The sequence below is a fragment of the Anopheles coluzzii genome, chromosome 2 (assembly GCF_943734685.1).
Source record: "Anopheles coluzzii chromosome 2, AcolN3, whole genome shotgun sequence".
In the NCBI taxonomy this organism is placed as follows: domain Eukaryota; kingdom Metazoa; phylum Arthropoda; class Insecta; order Diptera; family Culicidae; genus Anopheles; species Anopheles coluzzii.
This window is the reverse complement of record NC_064670.1, coordinates 40,029,779-40,047,624: the sequence shown is the minus strand read 5'-3', so window position 1 is coordinate 40,047,624 and position 17,846 is coordinate 40,029,779. Positions and strand designations below refer to the sequence as shown.

General features: G+C 46.7%; 3 protein-coding genes across 7 annotated transcripts; 1 reads left to right on the top strand and 2 right to left on the bottom strand.

Moving 5' to 3' along the window:
- Positions 1-1,906: 1,906 nt before the first annotated feature.
- LOC120953697 (serine protease snake-like) lies at positions 1,907-3,373 on the bottom strand. Its single transcript, XM_040373860.2, has 4 exons — positions 3,168-3,373; positions 3,073-3,093; positions 2,480-3,004; positions 1,907-2,417 (listed from the first exon to the last, which is right to left on the bottom strand). The coding sequence occupies exons 1-4, from the start codon at positions 3,244-3,246 to the stop codon at positions 2,086-2,088; spliced, it is 957 nt and encodes a 318-aa protein (XP_040229794.2). The 5' UTR covers positions 3,247-3,373; the 3' UTR covers positions 1,907-2,085.
- A 119-nt stretch (positions 3,374-3,492) lies between these two features.
- On the top strand, positions 3,493-5,629 carry LOC120953699 (serine protease snake-like). The gene is made up of 4 exons (XM_040373864.2): positions 3,493-3,842; positions 3,935-3,955; positions 4,031-4,531; positions 4,592-5,629. Exons 1-4 carry the CDS (start codon positions 3,776-3,778, stop codon positions 4,921-4,923), a joined length of 921 nt encoding a protein of 306 aa, XP_040229798.2. The 5' UTR covers positions 3,493-3,775; the 3' UTR covers positions 4,924-5,629.
- LOC120953701 (ribosomal biogenesis protein LAS1L) lies at positions 5,008-17,614 on the bottom strand. Of its 5 annotated transcripts, none has more exons than XM_049606418.1 (4): positions 17,107-17,614; positions 8,760-9,126; positions 8,506-8,655; positions 5,008-6,883 (listed from the first exon to the last, which is right to left on the bottom strand). In XM_049606418.1, exons 1-4 carry the CDS (start codon positions 17,153-17,155, stop codon positions 6,109-6,111), a joined length of 1,341 nt encoding a protein of 446 aa, XP_049462375.1. In that variant the 5' UTR covers positions 17,156-17,614; the 3' UTR covers positions 5,008-6,108. The 5 variants fall into 5 exon arrangements, 3 of the variants coding, with proteins under 3 accessions (XP_049462375.1, XP_049462374.1, XP_049462376.1); XM_049606417.1 differs by having other exon boundaries at positions 8,506-8,658; positions 17,107-17,603; XR_007452018.1 differs by having other exon boundaries at positions 6,721-6,883; positions 7,713-8,655; positions 17,107-17,613.
- Between the last annotated feature and the right edge of the window lie 232 nt (positions 17,615-17,846).

Genomic DNA, 17,846 nt, shown 5'->3' with positions numbered 1-17,846 from the left:
TCCTTGCCGGGAGCATTGCTCCCTACACACAGCTGATCCGATCTTATGTCACGGTTTGTAGTGTTTTTATAGGAAAAATCGTTGCAATATTCTTTCGGAAGTTTCTCCAGCGGTACGACCATCAGCTTGGGTGACAGTTTGTCGTCGAAAATGCTCCTGTATCGAAATCCGGACGCAATCAGCTGTGTCGAGGGACGGTCCAGCTGTGTCGACCCACAGACATGCTGCCCTATGTGTTTCGGCAGCTGCACCGGACGTTCCAGAAGAATCTAAGCAATATCATTGTATGGTTGGCTGCGTGGATAATTTTGATGTTGGCGATAACGATCGATGATGAGCTGCAACTCACCCACGGTTGGGGCGCTAATATCATACACACCGACAATATCGTACGACCACTGGTTCACGGTCGGAAAAGCAAAGGGCGGCAGTTAGTACGTGCTGTTCACTGATTAATGTTCCTCCACACATGTAATCATATTGGTAAGGATCACGAAGCTTCGGGTTTCCTTACACTGCTTGCTGTGGAAAATCATCGTACTTGGCTTCGTTACAATTGAACGATTTGATGACGATGGGCGTTGGATTGCGAAGCAGTTGGATGAACGTGCTGATGGACACGATGATTTGACGGTAGTCTTCGTACTCTAATGGGAATAGGGAAGTGGTTGTATTTCCAATATCTTGCGGATTTGCGCTACTTACTCTTAACTGCAATCATATCCGCTATTGAGAGACAATAAATATTAGCAAGGAATGTTTTTCACCCAAATCTGTTTCACCATCACCAAACAACTCTACTGTACCTTGCGTAATGTCGGCAGGGAGCCTACAAACCCTAAATCAATGGGATAGGGCTCATTTTCATTCTCTTCTGACATCTTCAAATCATTTTCACTCTCTTGTGACGATCCAAGCGTTGTTGGCTCTTAGAAGTTTAGACGGAGTGATCAACCTACGAGAGTTGATAGCGAACTAACCAGGTTTGTGACTATTTTAAATTTGGAATCCTGGTTGTCTTCGAATCCGCATAAGCGCAGTACCGCGAAACAATAGAAAGGCTTTATTTAATTCAATTTAAATTGACATTAGTAACTGCACTCAGACTATTTCATTACAATTCAGCTGATCATGCTGTATTTTGTAATATGCATGCATCATCATAATAGTATGATTTTACGGCCTTCGTTCCAGTTGATCGTAGGGAAATCCCAAAACCGCTATCATCTTGATAAGATTATACTGGGATACGATTCATCATATGCACATGTACGTCTTGTTTACCATTCATTCGTAGTATTATATATTTACATTTCAAGGGGATGGCTTGGAGCAAGTTAACATGCAAACATTACAACAAATCATTTTACTATCGCGAACCTATTAAAAGAACCGAATGGTTGTGTGCTCTAGTGTCTTCCAGGAATTAAAATACAGGAAGCGGGCTATCTAAACATCAACAAGCAGAAGGGCATTCTAGAGCTAAACTAGCATTTATAATAATTCCAGGGTGGATTATCAGTTACTCAGGCATCGTTTATAATTCCAGGATTTTTTTATCAGTTACTCCGAAGAAGGAGCCATAATTGCTGCAGACATAAAGTGTAAATAGCTTATTACAATAAAGCAAACCAGCTGATTGTGGTTTAACGTAGCAAATATAAACAACTCATTTACATATTGATGAATCTTATTTCGATTATCATCGGATCTTAATTTTAAGAGAAGGTTATCCAATAACTGATTTTGGTCACTCCTGTGGTAAAGTCGTCAACTTGCGCGAGAACGTAGGAGTAACTATCTTTCTATGAATAACCTTCTTTTTATGAATTGGTACAGGCTTTGAACGACTACCACTGTTGCTCCAAAGAAGAATAACTCAATAACGAAAAATAAGCGCTATATGTTCAATAATTATCGTTATAATGTTTTTATTCAACTAGTCCATACCAAACAACGGTCAATGACATTGTTGGTGTGATTAGTCTCCAAACAACCTCGATATGTCTTCCTTGGAAATATTTGATAAGTTGAGCCACAAGCAATTCAAATCAATGCAACACCCAACATATACATCAAATACTATTAAACACCCCACACAACTTGCTCGATCCAGTCCAGATAGTGTGCCACCTTCGAATAGATCGCCTTCGAATTTCCAACGCCACACGCAGCCCCGGTAGACGTTACGCCAACAATGTTGTATATGCAGCTTCTCGGTTCCGTGATCGTCTGCAGGGGTCCACCCGAATCGCCCTGACACGTATCCTTACCCCCGATCAAACTGCCCACACACAGTTGCCCCTCGTCGATTCCATCGCGAAACTTGCGATTATCGCGGAACAGCTCGCCGCAATCACTGGACGGAAATAGATCTAGCTGCACTTTCATCAGCTTGGTCGACAGATCCGTGCTTCCTGGTCCATAGATAAATCAAATGAAAAACTTCCACACCCACTAAATGATTGTCCCAACGTACCTTCTTCCTGTTTGCCAAAGCCCGTCGCTACAAACCGGCTCACGTTCAGTGTTGGATTGGTCCACAGGCAGGCAGGACGTATAACCTTCGAAAACAATACCGTCTCATTCAGCCGCACCAAGGCTAGATCGTGGTAGGAGCGGGAATTACGATACTTTGGATGGCGGATAATCTCGGCAATACCGAAATCGAGCTGTGTCGTCGAGTCGACGGTTAGATCGTACTCGCCCAACCGCACGATCACCGGATCGCCGTAGCTAAAGCAGTGCGCAGCGGTCAGGATGAAGCGATCCGAAATCAGCGACCCACCACAGCTGAAGCTGTACGGTTCAGGTGAGCCATCTTCACGCGGGTAACCCAACAGTGCCTGGTGGGGAAATTCGCCATGTTTAGCTGCTTCACCGCCGACAATAAGATCCACCACGTTCGAGCAGTTGTACGATTGGTAGTAAAACGGTTTCGGATTCAGCGTAAGTGATATGACACCTCGCTTGTTTGAAATTATTCTACGATATTCATCACACTCTGCAAACAAACAAAGCAAACGAGTTGTTTGGCATTGTACGTTGCATAGATTCGGGCGCATTACTTACTCTGCACAGAGATTCTCTTGGCTGCAAAACGAAAGACAAACTGCACGTTAGTACACGGCTCACTACTTCAGCACAAATTTAACGTTCATCTTTACCTGTCTGTCCATCACATAACGATATCAGATGACCCAGTAGCAGAAGAGAAATGTAGCCGAATAGTTTGCCACGCACCATTTCTCGGAAACTGTAGACCACGCTGTTTTTGAAGTGGACAGAGGTCAATCAATCTGGTAATGATGCTGGAGCTGTGCTTGATAACACGCTCCGACACAGACTGATTGCTAAACAACCCAGCTTAATGATGGAGCACAGTATGTTGGTAGTGGTTTCATGTGCTCTTTCATGAGTACAGTGCTTGCCGAGAAAGAGTGAACGTCTCTCTTACCAAACCGTGATATTATAATGTTAGCTATAATCGAGCTGAAAATAACCTTATCAACGTGCGAAGAAACCTCGCCCTACCAGTTGTTAATGCTAATCCCATGTGTCGGTCCAAGCTATTCTTAATGACCTTTCTTCATCATCCCGCTTATCACCTTCAGTGGTAGAGGCCGGTTCAAGCATCAATTCAGGTGACCCCTTTGCCAAAACATTGCAGTTTGAATTGGTTCTGCTGGTCTTGACGCGGAATTAGGGTATAAATACGGTATCAGTTCGCTCCTGGCTAAGAGAAGTGCTGCAACGCACAAACCGGTGTGCAAAGATGGACAAACGAGCGAGTTTTATTTTGGGTGCAGTTTTGCTGTTTGGCTGTCTGTACGAAACTCATGGTAAGCTTTTGGGAAAGTTATTTTGTATCTAGTGTAATCTTTTGAAATTTTTATTTTTTTATGACGATTGTCGCATCATTTAATCTCCCAAGGTCTCCGATTGGCGGAACAGAGTGAGTACTAACTCCGGATGATATTCGTGAACGTCTATATCTAACAAACATTCTTTTACACTCATCTCCGAACAGAATGTCAAGAATATCGCAAGACCATAGCGTCCTTTCCGTCCAAAGTGATCGGTAGAACGAACGTATTCGATACACCTCCGAATGGATTACCGGCCCGGGAGGGTGAATTCCCTCACCAGGTGCGCGTCGGACAATGGTTCTACGAGGACGAAGACGATACGGCATTCATTCTGCGCTGCAGTGGTGCACTTATTAGCGATCGTTACGTGCTCATAGCTGCCCATTGCCTATGGACGCTGGGCGACGAGGAGGTTTCACTCGGCCGACATGACTACACCCGCAACGGCACCTTTCCAGAGCTGTCCATCAAACGAGACGACCTGATTCTTCATCCCAGCTATGACGAGCAGACGAAGGCATCGTACAACGATATCGCGCTGGTGCGTCTTGCCCAGCCCGTCACCTTTACCTCTCACATCTATCCGGCCTGTCTCTGGACGGAGGAGGAAGCGGCCGAGCCGACAAAGCTAACATCGTCCGGCTTTACGATGGGCAAATTGGGTAAGCTACGAGCGCAGTATGTGTTGATTTAGCAGCTTCTAATCGGCTTTCGGATCGTAGTCAATGACACACAGGATACACGGCTGGTGAAGATACAGGTGAGCCGCGTCCCAAATGCAGAATGCTCGCGTGAGTACACGGACAGTGGCTACTACCCACAAGGCGTTACCGATGCGCTGCTGTGTGCCGAGTCTCCGGTAGAGTGGAAGTCTTTGTGCGAAGGGGATGCCGGTGGGCTGCTACAAACGCTTGACCGTGACTCTGCGGACGTGTATCGGCTTATCGGGGTCGAGGCCAAGGGTCACGAGTGTGATCAGTCGCACCAGAAGTTTATCTTCACCAAGGTCCGCCAGCAGCTGGATTGGATTGAGAGTGTCGTTTGGGGTGCGTGAGTAGTATTGCTGGGGTTGCAATGGATTAGGGAAATAAAATAACCATCTTCGGAGTTCCGCAGAAATGGACCAATAACGCACGACTTTTGTACAAATCTTATCAATTTATTCATTTATACTCTGTTCTTGTCCACGGCTTTCAGTGCGCACCGGCATTGTTTGTCCACAAGCAATGGCTATCGGACGGACAAGCCCTGGCTACACAACCTGTCGCTGTCACTGCACCTGTCTTGTCTTACAATGATCTCTCTCCTTCGTGTTCAGTTTAAATCACAAGAATTCTAGTACACTTACGCTATTCGTTCGTATTCTGTTACTTGCTTAATGCCTTAATCTTAATACCATCGCTCGCGCTACTCTTCTCGTTTCTTGAAAGGTGGTTGTGCTGGAAAGCAAGGGGATAGGGTTGAATGAATTTTTTTTAGGGAATGATTTCGCAACATGTTGAACGACTTCGCATGTCAGCCCACTTCTCCAATGGCGTCAGGAAAAGTAGGGAAAAGGTTGAAATGGGAAATTCGGTGTGAAACGAATCAAGTGTAAGCGACGTTTTAATTAGTGCCCGCAAGCGCTGGCAGCAACGAGTCCAATTGCAACTCCTGCAACACCGTCCTGAAACGGACCATGCCAGCAAACCGGTTGGCAACTGGTAAAGTTAATCAAAAACTCATTTTAAAATGTTTGCCAAAGTGTACCGTATGCCTTCCGGGGAATTCAGGATTACGCAGTAATGATGAGCATGGTGGTGGTGATGCTGGGAATGAGTTGTGATCTACTAGTATGATGGAATGAGAAACGTATGACATTAGTGATGGCAACGCCGGGTTACAAGCCATTGGAGAAGGGGTGGGTTCCCTCGAGAAGTAATATCCCGGATTGGCCCAAGCGTTAGTAGCTCGGAGCCTATCGGGATGGTCTGTCCTCAGAGAGAACCACCAAGTGGGAAGCGCATGGAATGAGCTGTTCACATGCAGAATCTGTGGGACATACGAAGCACCGAATCGGTATTAAAAACACTACGAACGAAACTGGACGGATGAGTGGTATATGCATGGTTTAAATGCGTGCGGTTCTTTTTAAAAATAGTTTAACCTAACGTTCAAACTCTCATTTCATCTCTATCTCTCTCTCTCTCATCCGCTTATTTAAACCCCCGTTTTGTGAACTGTCCCCGTACCTTAAGGTTTATCTTCTCTGACTGAGCGGTTCGCCAAGGACGCGCATCGTGTTAGCGTACGACGAATCGATCTGCGGCACCACCTTTTCCGCCGGGCGAATGTTCTTGATCAGATCCGACAGCGACAGGAAACTCTGGCGACTGTCCAGGCGCAGTTCGCGATCGCCCGCCCCGCCCGACAGCTGCTCAATCTCCTTCGTGATCTGCTTCAGCTTCTGCTCGACCGGGATGTCCTCGGGCAGGACGGACCCGACCGCATCCTGGCCGGCAGCGAGCGCCTGCTGATGGTGCAGCTCGGCCGCCTGCTCGTCCTCGTCGTCGCTCTCGTCCTGCTCGTGCTCGTCCTCATGCTCGTGCTCCTCCTCCTCCTGCTCAACCTCGTCCTCCTCCGCGGCGACCGCATTCGCGCTGCTGCTGCTGCGCCCGACCACGTTCACCTCATCATCCTCCTCCTCGAGTTCGTGGTGCTGCTCGTCATCTTCCTGGTCGTGTTCGAGCTCCTCATCGTGCTCCTCCTCGGCGTCATTATCGTGCTGCTGCTGCTGCATGGCGGGCCGAGCGGAGGTACGATCCTGATCCAGGATGTCCCCGTTCAGCAGTGCGGCAAGCGGGGACGTATGTTCAGCGGTCAGCTGGGCTGGCATCACCGTCGAGATGGTCGAAAATTGGCGCGCCTCAGCCGGTGTCGTTGGTGGTTCCGTCGTGGTGGAAGTCGTGGTCGTTGTCGTGGTGGCGGCAAGAGTAGTGTAGAGCGACGTGCTGGTTGATGTTTGAATCGGACGACTGTCGGAATAAAGTCAATCGAAACGAGCCAAAAATACGTTAGCTTTCTGCGCACCATATTGGTAGCTTTGTTTGGAGGTAGGTTATCGTACAGGGTACTGTTGAGCGGGTGAGAACTACACACTAATGAAAGCAACTGGATGACAGACTACAGCGAAACACGTGTAACACCTTTTTCCTTGTTAAATTTAATCCCTGAATTTAGCATACATTTCTAACGCGTATTTTGTACAAGCTCCAACGCTTAACGCTGCCCTCCCATTTGCCCTAGCGGTGTGCGTACCAAGTGTGCGAAAGGTGTGTTGAAATTAATGTAGGGTATTGTTTTTGTTTTATGTTTATTCAAGCTCATTTTGGTTCTCCCCTACATTAAATGAACTAACTCCAAACCACCAGCCAAATGTTAATACAGATTAATGTAGAAAGGAAGAGTAGTGAAGCGATGATGAAGGCTCTACAAACTACGAAAGTGTGCTAGAAGATTGTCTCACCGGTGCAACGACAAAAAAAAAAGAACAAAATGCATTTTTATTTTAACAGGTGAAGCAAGCTGTTTACACGGTTCAAACTTTGCTCTACAAGTAAAATATACGTGATACGGGTAAAACTAGCCACACAGCTGCCTTACACTCTTCCCCTCCACTCGACAAGAAACGGGAAGGAACAAGCGCTAAGCGTAACAGCTTGTGGTGCATTAGTGTTTCATTTAGTGAGCAATTATGAACTTTCTATGTACGGAAGGTTAAATCAGTGTGGCGAATAGAGACAGACAGCGGGTAGAGACAGGTGGAACTTAACATTAAGGATGGTGGAAAGGACGTTAGCTCACCTACGACACGGTACCGATCGCAATCGCAACGATGAAGTTTCGTTTCTGTATTTGCTAGGATTTTTTTACGTGGCAAAGTGTGACAGCAAAACAACCAAAAATCCCAATGCTCGTGAACCTCGGTACTGGTGTTTTTTGTGCATATCGTACATCGATTTTACGTTTGTTCACTTTACATAGGACACGCCTTTGGGACTCAACACCCCATCGTCCCGTTGGGTGATTCGTTTGTTTTATTTTTTCACGTTTTCGGGTCTGCATTTGCATGCCAACAGCGTGGGTTTGTGAACAAAGTTCTCTTAGAGGGCGCCATCAAAGCGTAAGAGAGGCAAGAGGTGAGCCATTATGCCAGTGTTGCTTTAACAAATTGTGATGCCTGTTTATTTTGATTGGAGCAGTGGTTCCTTTCGCGTTTGCTTGCTGCGTTTTTCTGCTCCATTATCCGCTCACCACAACCGGTCCAGCATTTGGACGGTGTTCAATGTCGTCAGTTCAGTGTTTTTTGAGTGTCGAGTTCGGTTTCGTTTTCGGTACTCGTTCGATTACATAAGACTGTCGGGGACGGGGATATGGATATGGCCGGGATCGGGAGAGAGTTTGGTTTTCGGTTTGATGTCCATCGGTTGATTGGTCTGTTTTGCGAGCCGTCTTGAAATGGGGAAGGACAATTGGGCAAATGGAGAAAGGCTCTTTGTGTTTGTGTTTGCTTGTGTGTGTGTGTGTTTTTGTGTGTGTTTAGGTGTCCATTCAGTGCATTTCAGTCCTCAGGGTTTGGGTTTGGGACAATATTTACCCCTGCGCGGACGAAACCGGAATGCTACCGTAGTTGTAGTAGTAGCATCGCGTTTGCTCGCAGATGAAATCTTTCACGGCCGAACAGTCCTCCGGGGCCCATCGTAGGCTCGGGGCCTTCAGGTGCACGCAGCCCTTCTGCAGTCCGCTGCTGCTGTAAATGGTGAAAACGATACAAGTGTGAAACGTTAGCCACATGGTACTAGCAAGGACTTGTAAGGAGTACACACACGCACACACCCTTCAGATGCTTACCTGTCGCGAGCGGTGCGCTGGGGCGAGGTGTTGCTGTTGTGGTCCAGCGGGTCCATGCCGACGGTTTCCGGCGACTTCTCGAAGTAGTCGAACGTGGCGTTGAACGGTAGTCCGGTGCTCATCCAGAGGAACATGCCGGTGCCGAGCCGGTTGCCCGACGTCCAGAAGTTGTACTTGCCGTAGCCGGCGTTCTGCAGGTACTCGGTCATCGATTCCACCTTCTCCTTGGTTTCGAACGAGGCGAGCTGCAACCCGAGCGACCGGCAGTACTGGTAGGCGAGGAAGTAGTTCAGCTCGGGCGAGTACGGGTTCATCCGGCTGATGAAGTACTGCACACCGTCCAGCTGGATCGTGGTGATACGCTGTCCTGTAAGCAGACGGGGATAATCAGATTTTAGTGCACTGTTATTGCAGTAGTTCTATCGGAGCTTTGTGTTTTACACCAGTCGGGACAATCTCCAGTGTGTTCTTTGTTTGTGTCAAACCACACGGAAACTGTGTTTCGAGAGCGACAGCAGCACACGCCAAAGCATTTGCCAGCAACGTTTCTCCATCTAACGGATGCTGGCGCGCGAACCTGCCCGTACCGGGTGTCTTCTATTAAATAGCTTGATTGTGCATCTGTCCCCTCCACTCGGGATTATTTGTCTCAATCGTGGCTGGCTGGTGACGACACCAAGCAAGATATTACACCACCAGCTTGCGGTTTCAATCTCCTTCGCCAATGCCCGCCGAATGTCACCTTCAATTCCGCTGTAACAATCTTGCGCCAAGCGCCCAACAGCTTTCCAGCGGAACGTCGCTCGGCATTATTTGCAGGTTAATCAAACGGATTCTAATCCGATTGCTCCAGCTCAATGGACGCATTGAAATGCGTAATGCTTAACCAGACAAATAGCAAAATATCGAAAGCTTCTGTACGGCTTGGGCTAATCTGTAACATTGCCTCGTGTTCAACATTTACAAAGCAACGGGCATTAGTTTGAAAAGTAATCAAAACCCCATTTTTCTATCTTCTATCTTTTCTAGCTAGCTAACTGCTAACAACAACCGCAGCATTTGGGATTGATTTCAAAGTGCATCGTTGGAGTTTTTTTATTTTATTCCCTCTTCTTTTTTGCTTCATCATCCTGCTAAAAGCTCTCAAGATTTTGGATGGGATATTATTGATTGAGTTCGATGTCAGGCGCGCGACATCAACACGACAAACAGTCCCGCTGACAGTCCCTCGATAGCAAAGGAAGAAATATCAATTTCATGATAAAACGCTGTTGCAGCCTCTCCGAACACCCTCAAACACCACCGAAAGGAAAATCAAACATCTGCTGTGGCCCCACATGGCCAGGGAGGGAAAATTATCTCAAGAATTGATTCCGTACCACGAACTCTGGCGCCTTGTTTTGTGCTATCGTTTTTAACGTTTTTTTTTTTTTTTTACTGTACTCCATTCCATTTCGGCTTGTGCCATTTTCCAGCAACGTGCATCATAGATTTAGCATAAATCGGGTAAGCCATCTTCGGCAAAATTGGTTTACTTCCTACCCGATCGGATCAGCCCGCCCGGCGGTTTCTTTATAAAGATTCCGCGATACTAAGGGCAACTGGAGAGGAGAGAAGAAAAAAAAACACGTGGCTACCTTTGTGATATTTCTTTTTTCTTTATCTATCTTTGTGGTGCGTTTTAAAGGTTAAACAAATACATATTTCGGAATTTTCATCGTACACATAGGCTCAATATCTGCTGGACTACTCACACACAGACAGATTCCTGGAATGGTAATGCCTAACTAAGATAGCAAAAACAGCAAAAGTGCATGAATCATGGTACAGTACTAAGAAATCTAAAGTAAAGAGCATAATTTTTCCACCCCATTCTAAACACCAACTTCTGTCCCTTTCGGAAAGGTTAATTCATGCACTACCCATTTTCCTCGGAACATTTGCGTATGCGGATCAGCCCAATGTTACTAAATATAAGCGCAGCCTCTCGTTCTAAACCTTTTTACTCCCACAGCCTGTGACAAGATCGTGCCCGAGAAATGATTTGTTTGTGGGAGTACTGCTGTAGCACTAAAAGTACAGCGTATTTATTTGTTGGAATTTTTTGAACATGTACGCGGAAAGGTAACACGGTGTTGAACATTCCATAACTTTAGGCGAAAGCACAGCGTGCTTAGAATTCTTAGCACGTGCTGTAGGGCTTGAATGTTGAGTGCGAGTTAAAAATCAAGATCTTTTTTTGCATCGCAAGCGGTCACTATTATCTGCGGCAAGGTAGAACAAACAGTCAAAGGAAAGAGTACAAACAGCAACCCGACCAGAGTTCAAAGCAATATTAATCCCCGTAGGATACATTCATGCTGGATAAGCTCGACTATTTAGTTCAGTCAGCAGTAGGATTCAATCATTGATGTAATCGATTGAAGTAATCGAAGCTGAAGCAATCGAATAAACTTGATATCAGTGTCTGAGCTCCCTAGGAAAAAAGGATGGTCGACTATGAAAGAGAAAAACATTTCTGAGCGAGTTCTTTGACATGTAACACAATAACTTTATATAAACCCCAACATCGAACGCTTGAGAAATTTGACAAACGTTTTGCCAGCAAAGGTACTCAAGCCCCAGCCACAAGTAACCGATGATTGATTTTTTCCGATAAATTTGCTGATCTAAATGAAATTACAAATCTTATCGCTTCCAAAAAGGCTTTCCTTATTGTTCCACCTGTTGCTCGGTGCAGGTCATTTTGTGTTCGTGTTTGGGAGACACTTCCGGTTCTTTGAAAATTCATTGAATTGTTCCTAGCTGATCGTAAGTATTTTTATAGGAAAAAGCAATAGAGTCCTTCCTGGATTAAATAGTATGCTACGAAAATACGGCGAACCGTGAGGCATCGGTCTAAAAAGAGCAGCCCAAAAATTTATGTTTAGGGTACAAATTCAATTTGCTCCCCTTTTTACACATCACGGCCCTTATTTGCACCGCTCTGTGTCACAATGTGCTTGGGTATCGGCAAACTTTCCAAGCACGGCAAAGCACGAACAATATAATCGAATTTTCGTGGTACGATATGAGTAAGACAAAGCTCAAGAAGTGAATCTCACACACAGCCACACACACACACACACACACACACACACACACACACACACACACACACACACACACACACACACACACACACACACACAAGAGATTCATCATTGGCTGGGTAGACGAACGTGCGAACATCATCACTTCCGCTGGTCTGCTCGCTCCTTGGCTCGGCCCACCGAGTCTGCAGACTCTACGTGGCAGGATCGCTGAACGCCCACGCCCTGCCCATCACAGACGATGCACGCAGGGTTTACTGCGATTCGTGGCTTATGGGTAAAACCGAATCACACACCCTGTTGAAGGTTCATGAATTATGGAAACACAACCTCCCCGGCGGGCCGGAGATTGAACGCCGGCGGGCAAAACGAAAAAGTAAGAGATGTAAAGAGGCAAAGGTTCACGAGTCACGCGGAAAAGGGCTGGCACGGTAAACGAAAGAAGTGGCTATAGAGAAGGAGACACACACACACACACACACACGCACGCGGTAATAAAAACGATCATTTCCGGTTTCCTGTCGTTGGTGCGGCACTGGTTGGCAATGGAGAGCTATCCGTGTCGAATCAGCGTTTATTTAACGCCCACATAGCATTATGAGAATTTATGCGCTCAAGAGTTTTTCGGTAGAGGACTTTTGCCTCTTTCCAATCAATATTAACGGCTATCTAGCCCATAGTTGCGTATCAGTTCGTGAAGTACTTCCAGCAAGATTATGTATTCTTACCATTGTACTGGAAAGGAAAAAGGGCAACATTCAACTTAGTGGATCAAAGCATCCAAATTAAACAATTTCATCTCCAAACTTGCTCAAAGCCAGAATGGATCCAACCGGATTCACACGATATAATATGTGGTCTCAGACATTTCTCACACATTTCCTTTTGTTCGATACTTTTTCCAGCGCTTTGATACGTCTGTGGGCCTTTTATGCTAAACTCGCCCCAAGGAATTTCCCGAGCCGGCTACACTACGCGGTTAGCAATGTGTGTAGGTATCTGTTGTGTATTTTCTTTCTTTTCTTGTTTGCTACCAAACAATTCGCAACTTGTTGCACTGTGGCTCGATGGAACAACCCAAAACTCGGCCGCCCTCATCTTTGTATCTGTCGCACCGGCTCCGACCCGGTTCCGGCGAAACAAAACTTCAGCCCACTAATGGTAATCGATGGGGGTACAGTTGCGTTTTATTGACTCAACTGTGCGCTAAGAATATCTAATGAGGCCCCCCGCACCCGTTTCGGATTCAAAGTTCTGCAAAGTAACGAACGCATCTTCCTCCTGCCCCATCTTCGCACCGTCACCATTCGAAGAGACCACGATCTGGTGGATGTGTACGCGAATTTATGAAAGTAGACCTGGCGAGAAAGAAGCAAAACCAGAACGCAGCGAAGCCCATTCTTCTCAACCCGAATACCAATGGTTTTTCGGTGTGCATTTTACTTTGCCAGCCTTGTCATTCACGGTACGGTTGGGGATACATTCGATGCTGGTATGTGTTTGGTTATCAAATTTTGAAGTAGCGAGCGGCACCACGGCGAAGAATGAACGTGGCCGTTACAGCCCATAGCACTCGCTCAGGTATGTCTCGGTCGCATCGGATCTGTTTCTGGTTGGAAATGGCAAGGCAAGGCACACAAAATTACCCGCATAAATTTCCCAATTTGCACGAGCTAAAACATAAACATGTCAGTGGGATGGGAGTAGAAAGTTCCTCCCAAGACCCGCACGGGGACCTAAACAGGTAACGGTTTAATTCCCGCATTGAAGTTCGGTTTTGGCCGCACCGACACTAACGGGACAGCTCGAAAAGTGGTTTCGAGCGATAGAATTGCAACTCGGATTAGCAAAGACGGGATAAGTCGGACGCATCGGGTGTGTTTTTTTATTATGGCTGTATGCTTTTATTGCTTTGACGAGCACAATTAACGTTCTTATCGTTTCCATTTCCCACAACCATCGCCACCAGCGGTACGATCGTTTGCGGCCTCAAAGCATTAAACCGAACCGCTTTAGAGCTTTTCATCGATTCCAGCTAACGGATTCTTGAGACTTCAGGAAAAAAGCCCATGAAATGTCATAAACTTACGACTGCTGCCATCTTCTCCATACACACATATGCAAATCCAACGTTCCACCAGAACCGGATTGGCGAAGGGTGCGCGAATCGAAATTGCCCACCCGCTAGGGTCCCGCGATCAGCGCCCGTTGATCGTTGCAGCAGGTGAGCCGATGGCAATTTTCTACCACGAAAAACCGGAAAACCGGCCACCGGTTCAATCGGTCAACTGAACGGTTCTTTCGATCAGCAAGCATTCAAAATACTTCTTTTTTTTCGACAGCATTGCGATGGTCGATTTGAGGGACATGCAAAAGGGGACAGGAAACATAAAACAGAAACAAAAAGCTAAAGATTGCTATTTGGGCTGTTTTCGCTTCCTGGCTTTCCCGGTTGCCGGAATATCTCCATCACGGACACGGGTTCTAGCGTTCTCCGTTAGGGCAGGATCGAGCGGAAAGATAAGACAAACGATGCGCACATTCTCGACTTTGACATGATTTGAGCGTCTGGTTCGTAACAGATTGGGACCCAACAAATGGCCCAATGGATTGGCTCCAAAGGCGAATGCGCACCGCCATAAAACCGTCCTTCAAAATATTCGGCAACCTTTCTTTCTTATCACACCGATCTCGGGAGTTTAAGGTGAATGTTTGTTTATTTCGTAGCGATAAAATGTTTGCGAACACTAGAGACGCTATCCCGGGACCAGCGCCAGATGGTGCGGGAAGAAAAACAGTGCGGTCGCTTTTAGGAAACAGAAAAAGAACAAACATCAGACACACACACACGCCCGTACATCCTGCAAAAACAACAGAAGTTTGTTTTTCCTTTTCTTAAGAACATTCTCCACCTTTTTCAAACGCCTTTATTTTTTGTGCGTCAATCTTTGTTGTGCCCGCAATAAAGATCCTAATATTTTCCATTATTTGTCTGTGATTCTTTCCCACTCGGTTGAACGGACACCGACCACTTTGGTTTATTTTACTGTAAAAGCACAATTTATGCCTTTCTAAGGAAGTTTAATATCTTATTGGCATTCTTGGGACCAAATCTAATCAACGAAACCGTGCACTTAATTACCGACTTCCTGTCGTTGCTATTTCTAGTGCCGTTGGTTCACGTTTCCGAGCGCATTTTTACTGTCCATAGTGGAAACTTTGTGACCAGCTTTTTAGTATGAAGATATGGAAAAAAAGGCGATGCTCCATTCCATGCCGACAGCCCTTTCCAAGCGCTGTGGTATTAAAAGTCCAAGAATAGTGCTGAGAAAACCGCAACCACCGTCGTGCCATGCAATAGAACTTTACCATTTACAGTTTCTACAGACCACAGCGACAACTGCTTATTCCAACCAAGAAAGGGGAATGGATAATGTACCACACTGACGGGCTAGCAAAGTCAAACATAAAAAAGGCAACAATCGGACACCATTTTTGTAGAAGAATGGCCGTGTTCTTGCTTCTCCCCGTGCACTACGGATAAGATATGTTTCGTTCGTTCCTTACCATTGCAGTAAAGTTGACAAAGAACCGCTACTAACGGAACTGCCTTCCAAAGTTGGTTTGACAGCAGTGTGGCGTTCGGTCCGGTGAAGAATCTCTAGCATACAATATCCCGGAGGGAGCCATTGGCTACATTCCCTCGCATGGAGGCGACCATTCAAAGGAATGTGGTGAAAAGAAGTATGTATTAACCCTTCATATGCTAGGGCAGGAATATTTCAATACTTTTATTTGCTATTCAATTTAATGATCAAAATAACCTACCCGTGCGATTAGATGGGTCTACCAACTATACCATGCTAGGTTTATAAGTGATAATACTCTTTTCAATTCGAGATAGGCGAGTCTCAATCGCTACCGCGATATTAAACTCTTCTTTGCTCTAACCGACATTCAAGGGTTCAAACCCCCAACTTGTGGAGCTTCCGCGTGGAGCGGTACTCTTCCCATATCGAAGTTGTTTGTCTTTGCAGGTGGTCTTCAAAACCCACCGCCCCCAACGCATTGCGCAATGGCGTTCTTCACCGAGTTCCGTCACCGTCATCTGCTTGGACTGCTCTCTGTTCTGCCGTCCAACTGACGCGGGTGTCCGCGTGGTGTCTTGGTGCAGCACATTCATTTCCTTCCAGTGTGCAACGGACGCCCTGGCACGGTACATAACGTCCCATTTACGTTTTACGTGCTTCGTCATACACACGGGCCATACCAACTCGAGTTACTTATGGCAGCACTCGGAATTAATGAGCTACAAATCGCGCACAGGGACACCTCGGGGAGAAGCAGATGCTTGCCAACTGGCCTGTCTTTATTTCAATTTCACAGTTGCACAAAAGCCGGTAAAATGCTGTCACACTGCGGGCATCCACGCGGGCTTGTCTCATTGGCGATTCTGTGCAGTGCGTGACGCGCGACGGGCTGCCATCGCCACCAACGTGAAGCGTGAAGGTGATCTCTTCTTCTGCTAGCGTCCGCTGCAATGGTAACCGAGCAGATTCGTGTTCAAAAAGGAATAAATTTAATTTCCGATGCCCGAACGAACGAACGACTCACGATGGTGAAGGAACTGTAGTCACCGCGGAGCGTCGAAGCGGGGTGCAGGAATGCCCTCCAACCGTACCGTAATAATAATGGCATAGCTTTAGCGACATCCGGCCAACGGGAATGGATTTTTGTTCCCGCCACTTCTCGGACGGAAAACGGAAATCGGCGCCCCATCGAAAACCGTTTCACCGGACACGTCCCGGGCAGGTGAGTGAGTATGGAAATGTCTCGAAGTGGTTATGCGTGGCTTCTTTTTTGTGTAGATACTCTTTTTTTTGTTCCATTTGCACCATCGGACGTGAGCATGTGAATGTGAAGTGTGTCATTAAATCGGAAAACTCATTCCGCATCGGGACAAAAGCGCGCCACGCTTCACCGTCATCAATGCCGACACTTCACCCTTCATTGGAGAGTGTCATTAGTAGCGTGTTGGTGGTTCACGCGATGGGAGTGTTGCTTCATTAGAACTCCAAGCAAACAGCTTGCGCCAGTATTTTAGTGCATCGTGCTTTCCAGAATAAATTAATGAAAGCTTGCTCTTCGCTCGTCTCTTGTATCCTTTTTTTTGGCATGGTAACACTTTTCATTTATTTTCAAAATCAATTCATCCTCACTTATACCGATCGCATAGAATCGGGTGTGCCACTTACCTCCTGCGTACGCCAGCACAAACACCAGGCACAAAATGATGGACTTCATGTTGGGACGATTCGTTTGATTTTGCGCAATGGGATGACGCAGCACTTGACCGGACGTCAAACGATTAGGTTAATCACAGATCGCTAGCACACAAGCACCACTTAGGACGACGGGGTTTTTCTCCACACCGCCAAGATACACGCTTTCCACGCCGGGGTTCAACAACACACCTCTCAAGTAAAACTTAACGCCAAGCACCAAGTTCGGTAAGATCACAACCGCCTAAGTAGCAACTGTTCGGGATTGGTGGTGCGTCAAGTCAGCACAACTTCTTCTGGCAATCTCACAAAGTCCGCAGCAGCAGTACCGGAGCACTAGAACGAAAACGACCCGCTTCTCTCGGACGATCTTGCACAATTGACCGCAGCTGGGCTCGAGCAGTCCCGCTTAACGCATTTCCATCGCGCATCCGATGGGACCCCCGAGGGGCAAAGGGGGCGAGCGGCGGAGGGCGAGAGAGAAGTGGCGAGGATGGCACCGATGGAACGTGAAGATGAGGCACACGGCTGCAAGGGTGCTAGTTTCCCGCGGGATAAATACACCAGCGACGGTTTGCCTTTTGCTGCTCTTTCTCTTTTCTTTGCTTTCTTTCGCAGGGCCTGTGCGGGCTCTCCTCTCCTATCCCGCTCTCAGCTCTCTTTTACACACCTTGGCACACAGTTGGCACAAAGTTGGCTTGCACTAGCCGAAG

Coding starts and splice junctions, on each gene's coding strand:
- LOC120953701 (XM_049606417.1), bottom strand. CDS start 17,155: ATGAAGTCCATCATTTTGTGCCTGGTGTTTGTGCTGGCGTACGCAGGA. Junction 8,659..8,759: donor CAGCGCACCGCTCGCGACAG/GTAAGCATCTGA, acceptor CACCATTTACAG/CAGCAGCGGACTGCAGAAGG. Junction 6,884..8,505: donor CCGGTTTCGTCCGCGCAGGG/GTAAATATTGTC, acceptor TTATTCCGACAG/TCGTCCGATTCAAACATCAA.
- LOC120953699 (XM_040373864.2), top strand. CDS start 3,776: ATGGACAAACGAGCGAGTTTTATTTTGGGTGCAGTTTTGCTGTTTGGC. Junction 3,843..3,934: donor CTGTCTGTACGAAACTCATG/GTAAGCTTTTGG, acceptor TAATCTCCCAAG/GTCTCCGATTGGCGGAACAG. Junction 4,532..4,591: donor CTTTACGATGGGCAAATTGG/GTAAGCTACGAG, acceptor TTCGGATCGTAG/TCAATGACACACAGGATACA.
- LOC120953697 (XM_040373860.2), bottom strand. CDS start 3,246: ATGGTGCGTGGCAAACTATTCGGCTACATTTCTCTTCTGCTACTGGGT. Junction 3,094..3,167: donor GTTATGTGATGGACAGACAG/GTAAAGATGAAC, acceptor TTCGTTTTGCAG/CCAAGAGAATCTCTGTGCAG. Junction 2,418..2,479: donor CTTTGGCAAACAGGAAGAAG/GTACGTTGGGAC, acceptor TCTATGGACCAG/GAAGCACGGATCTGTCGACC.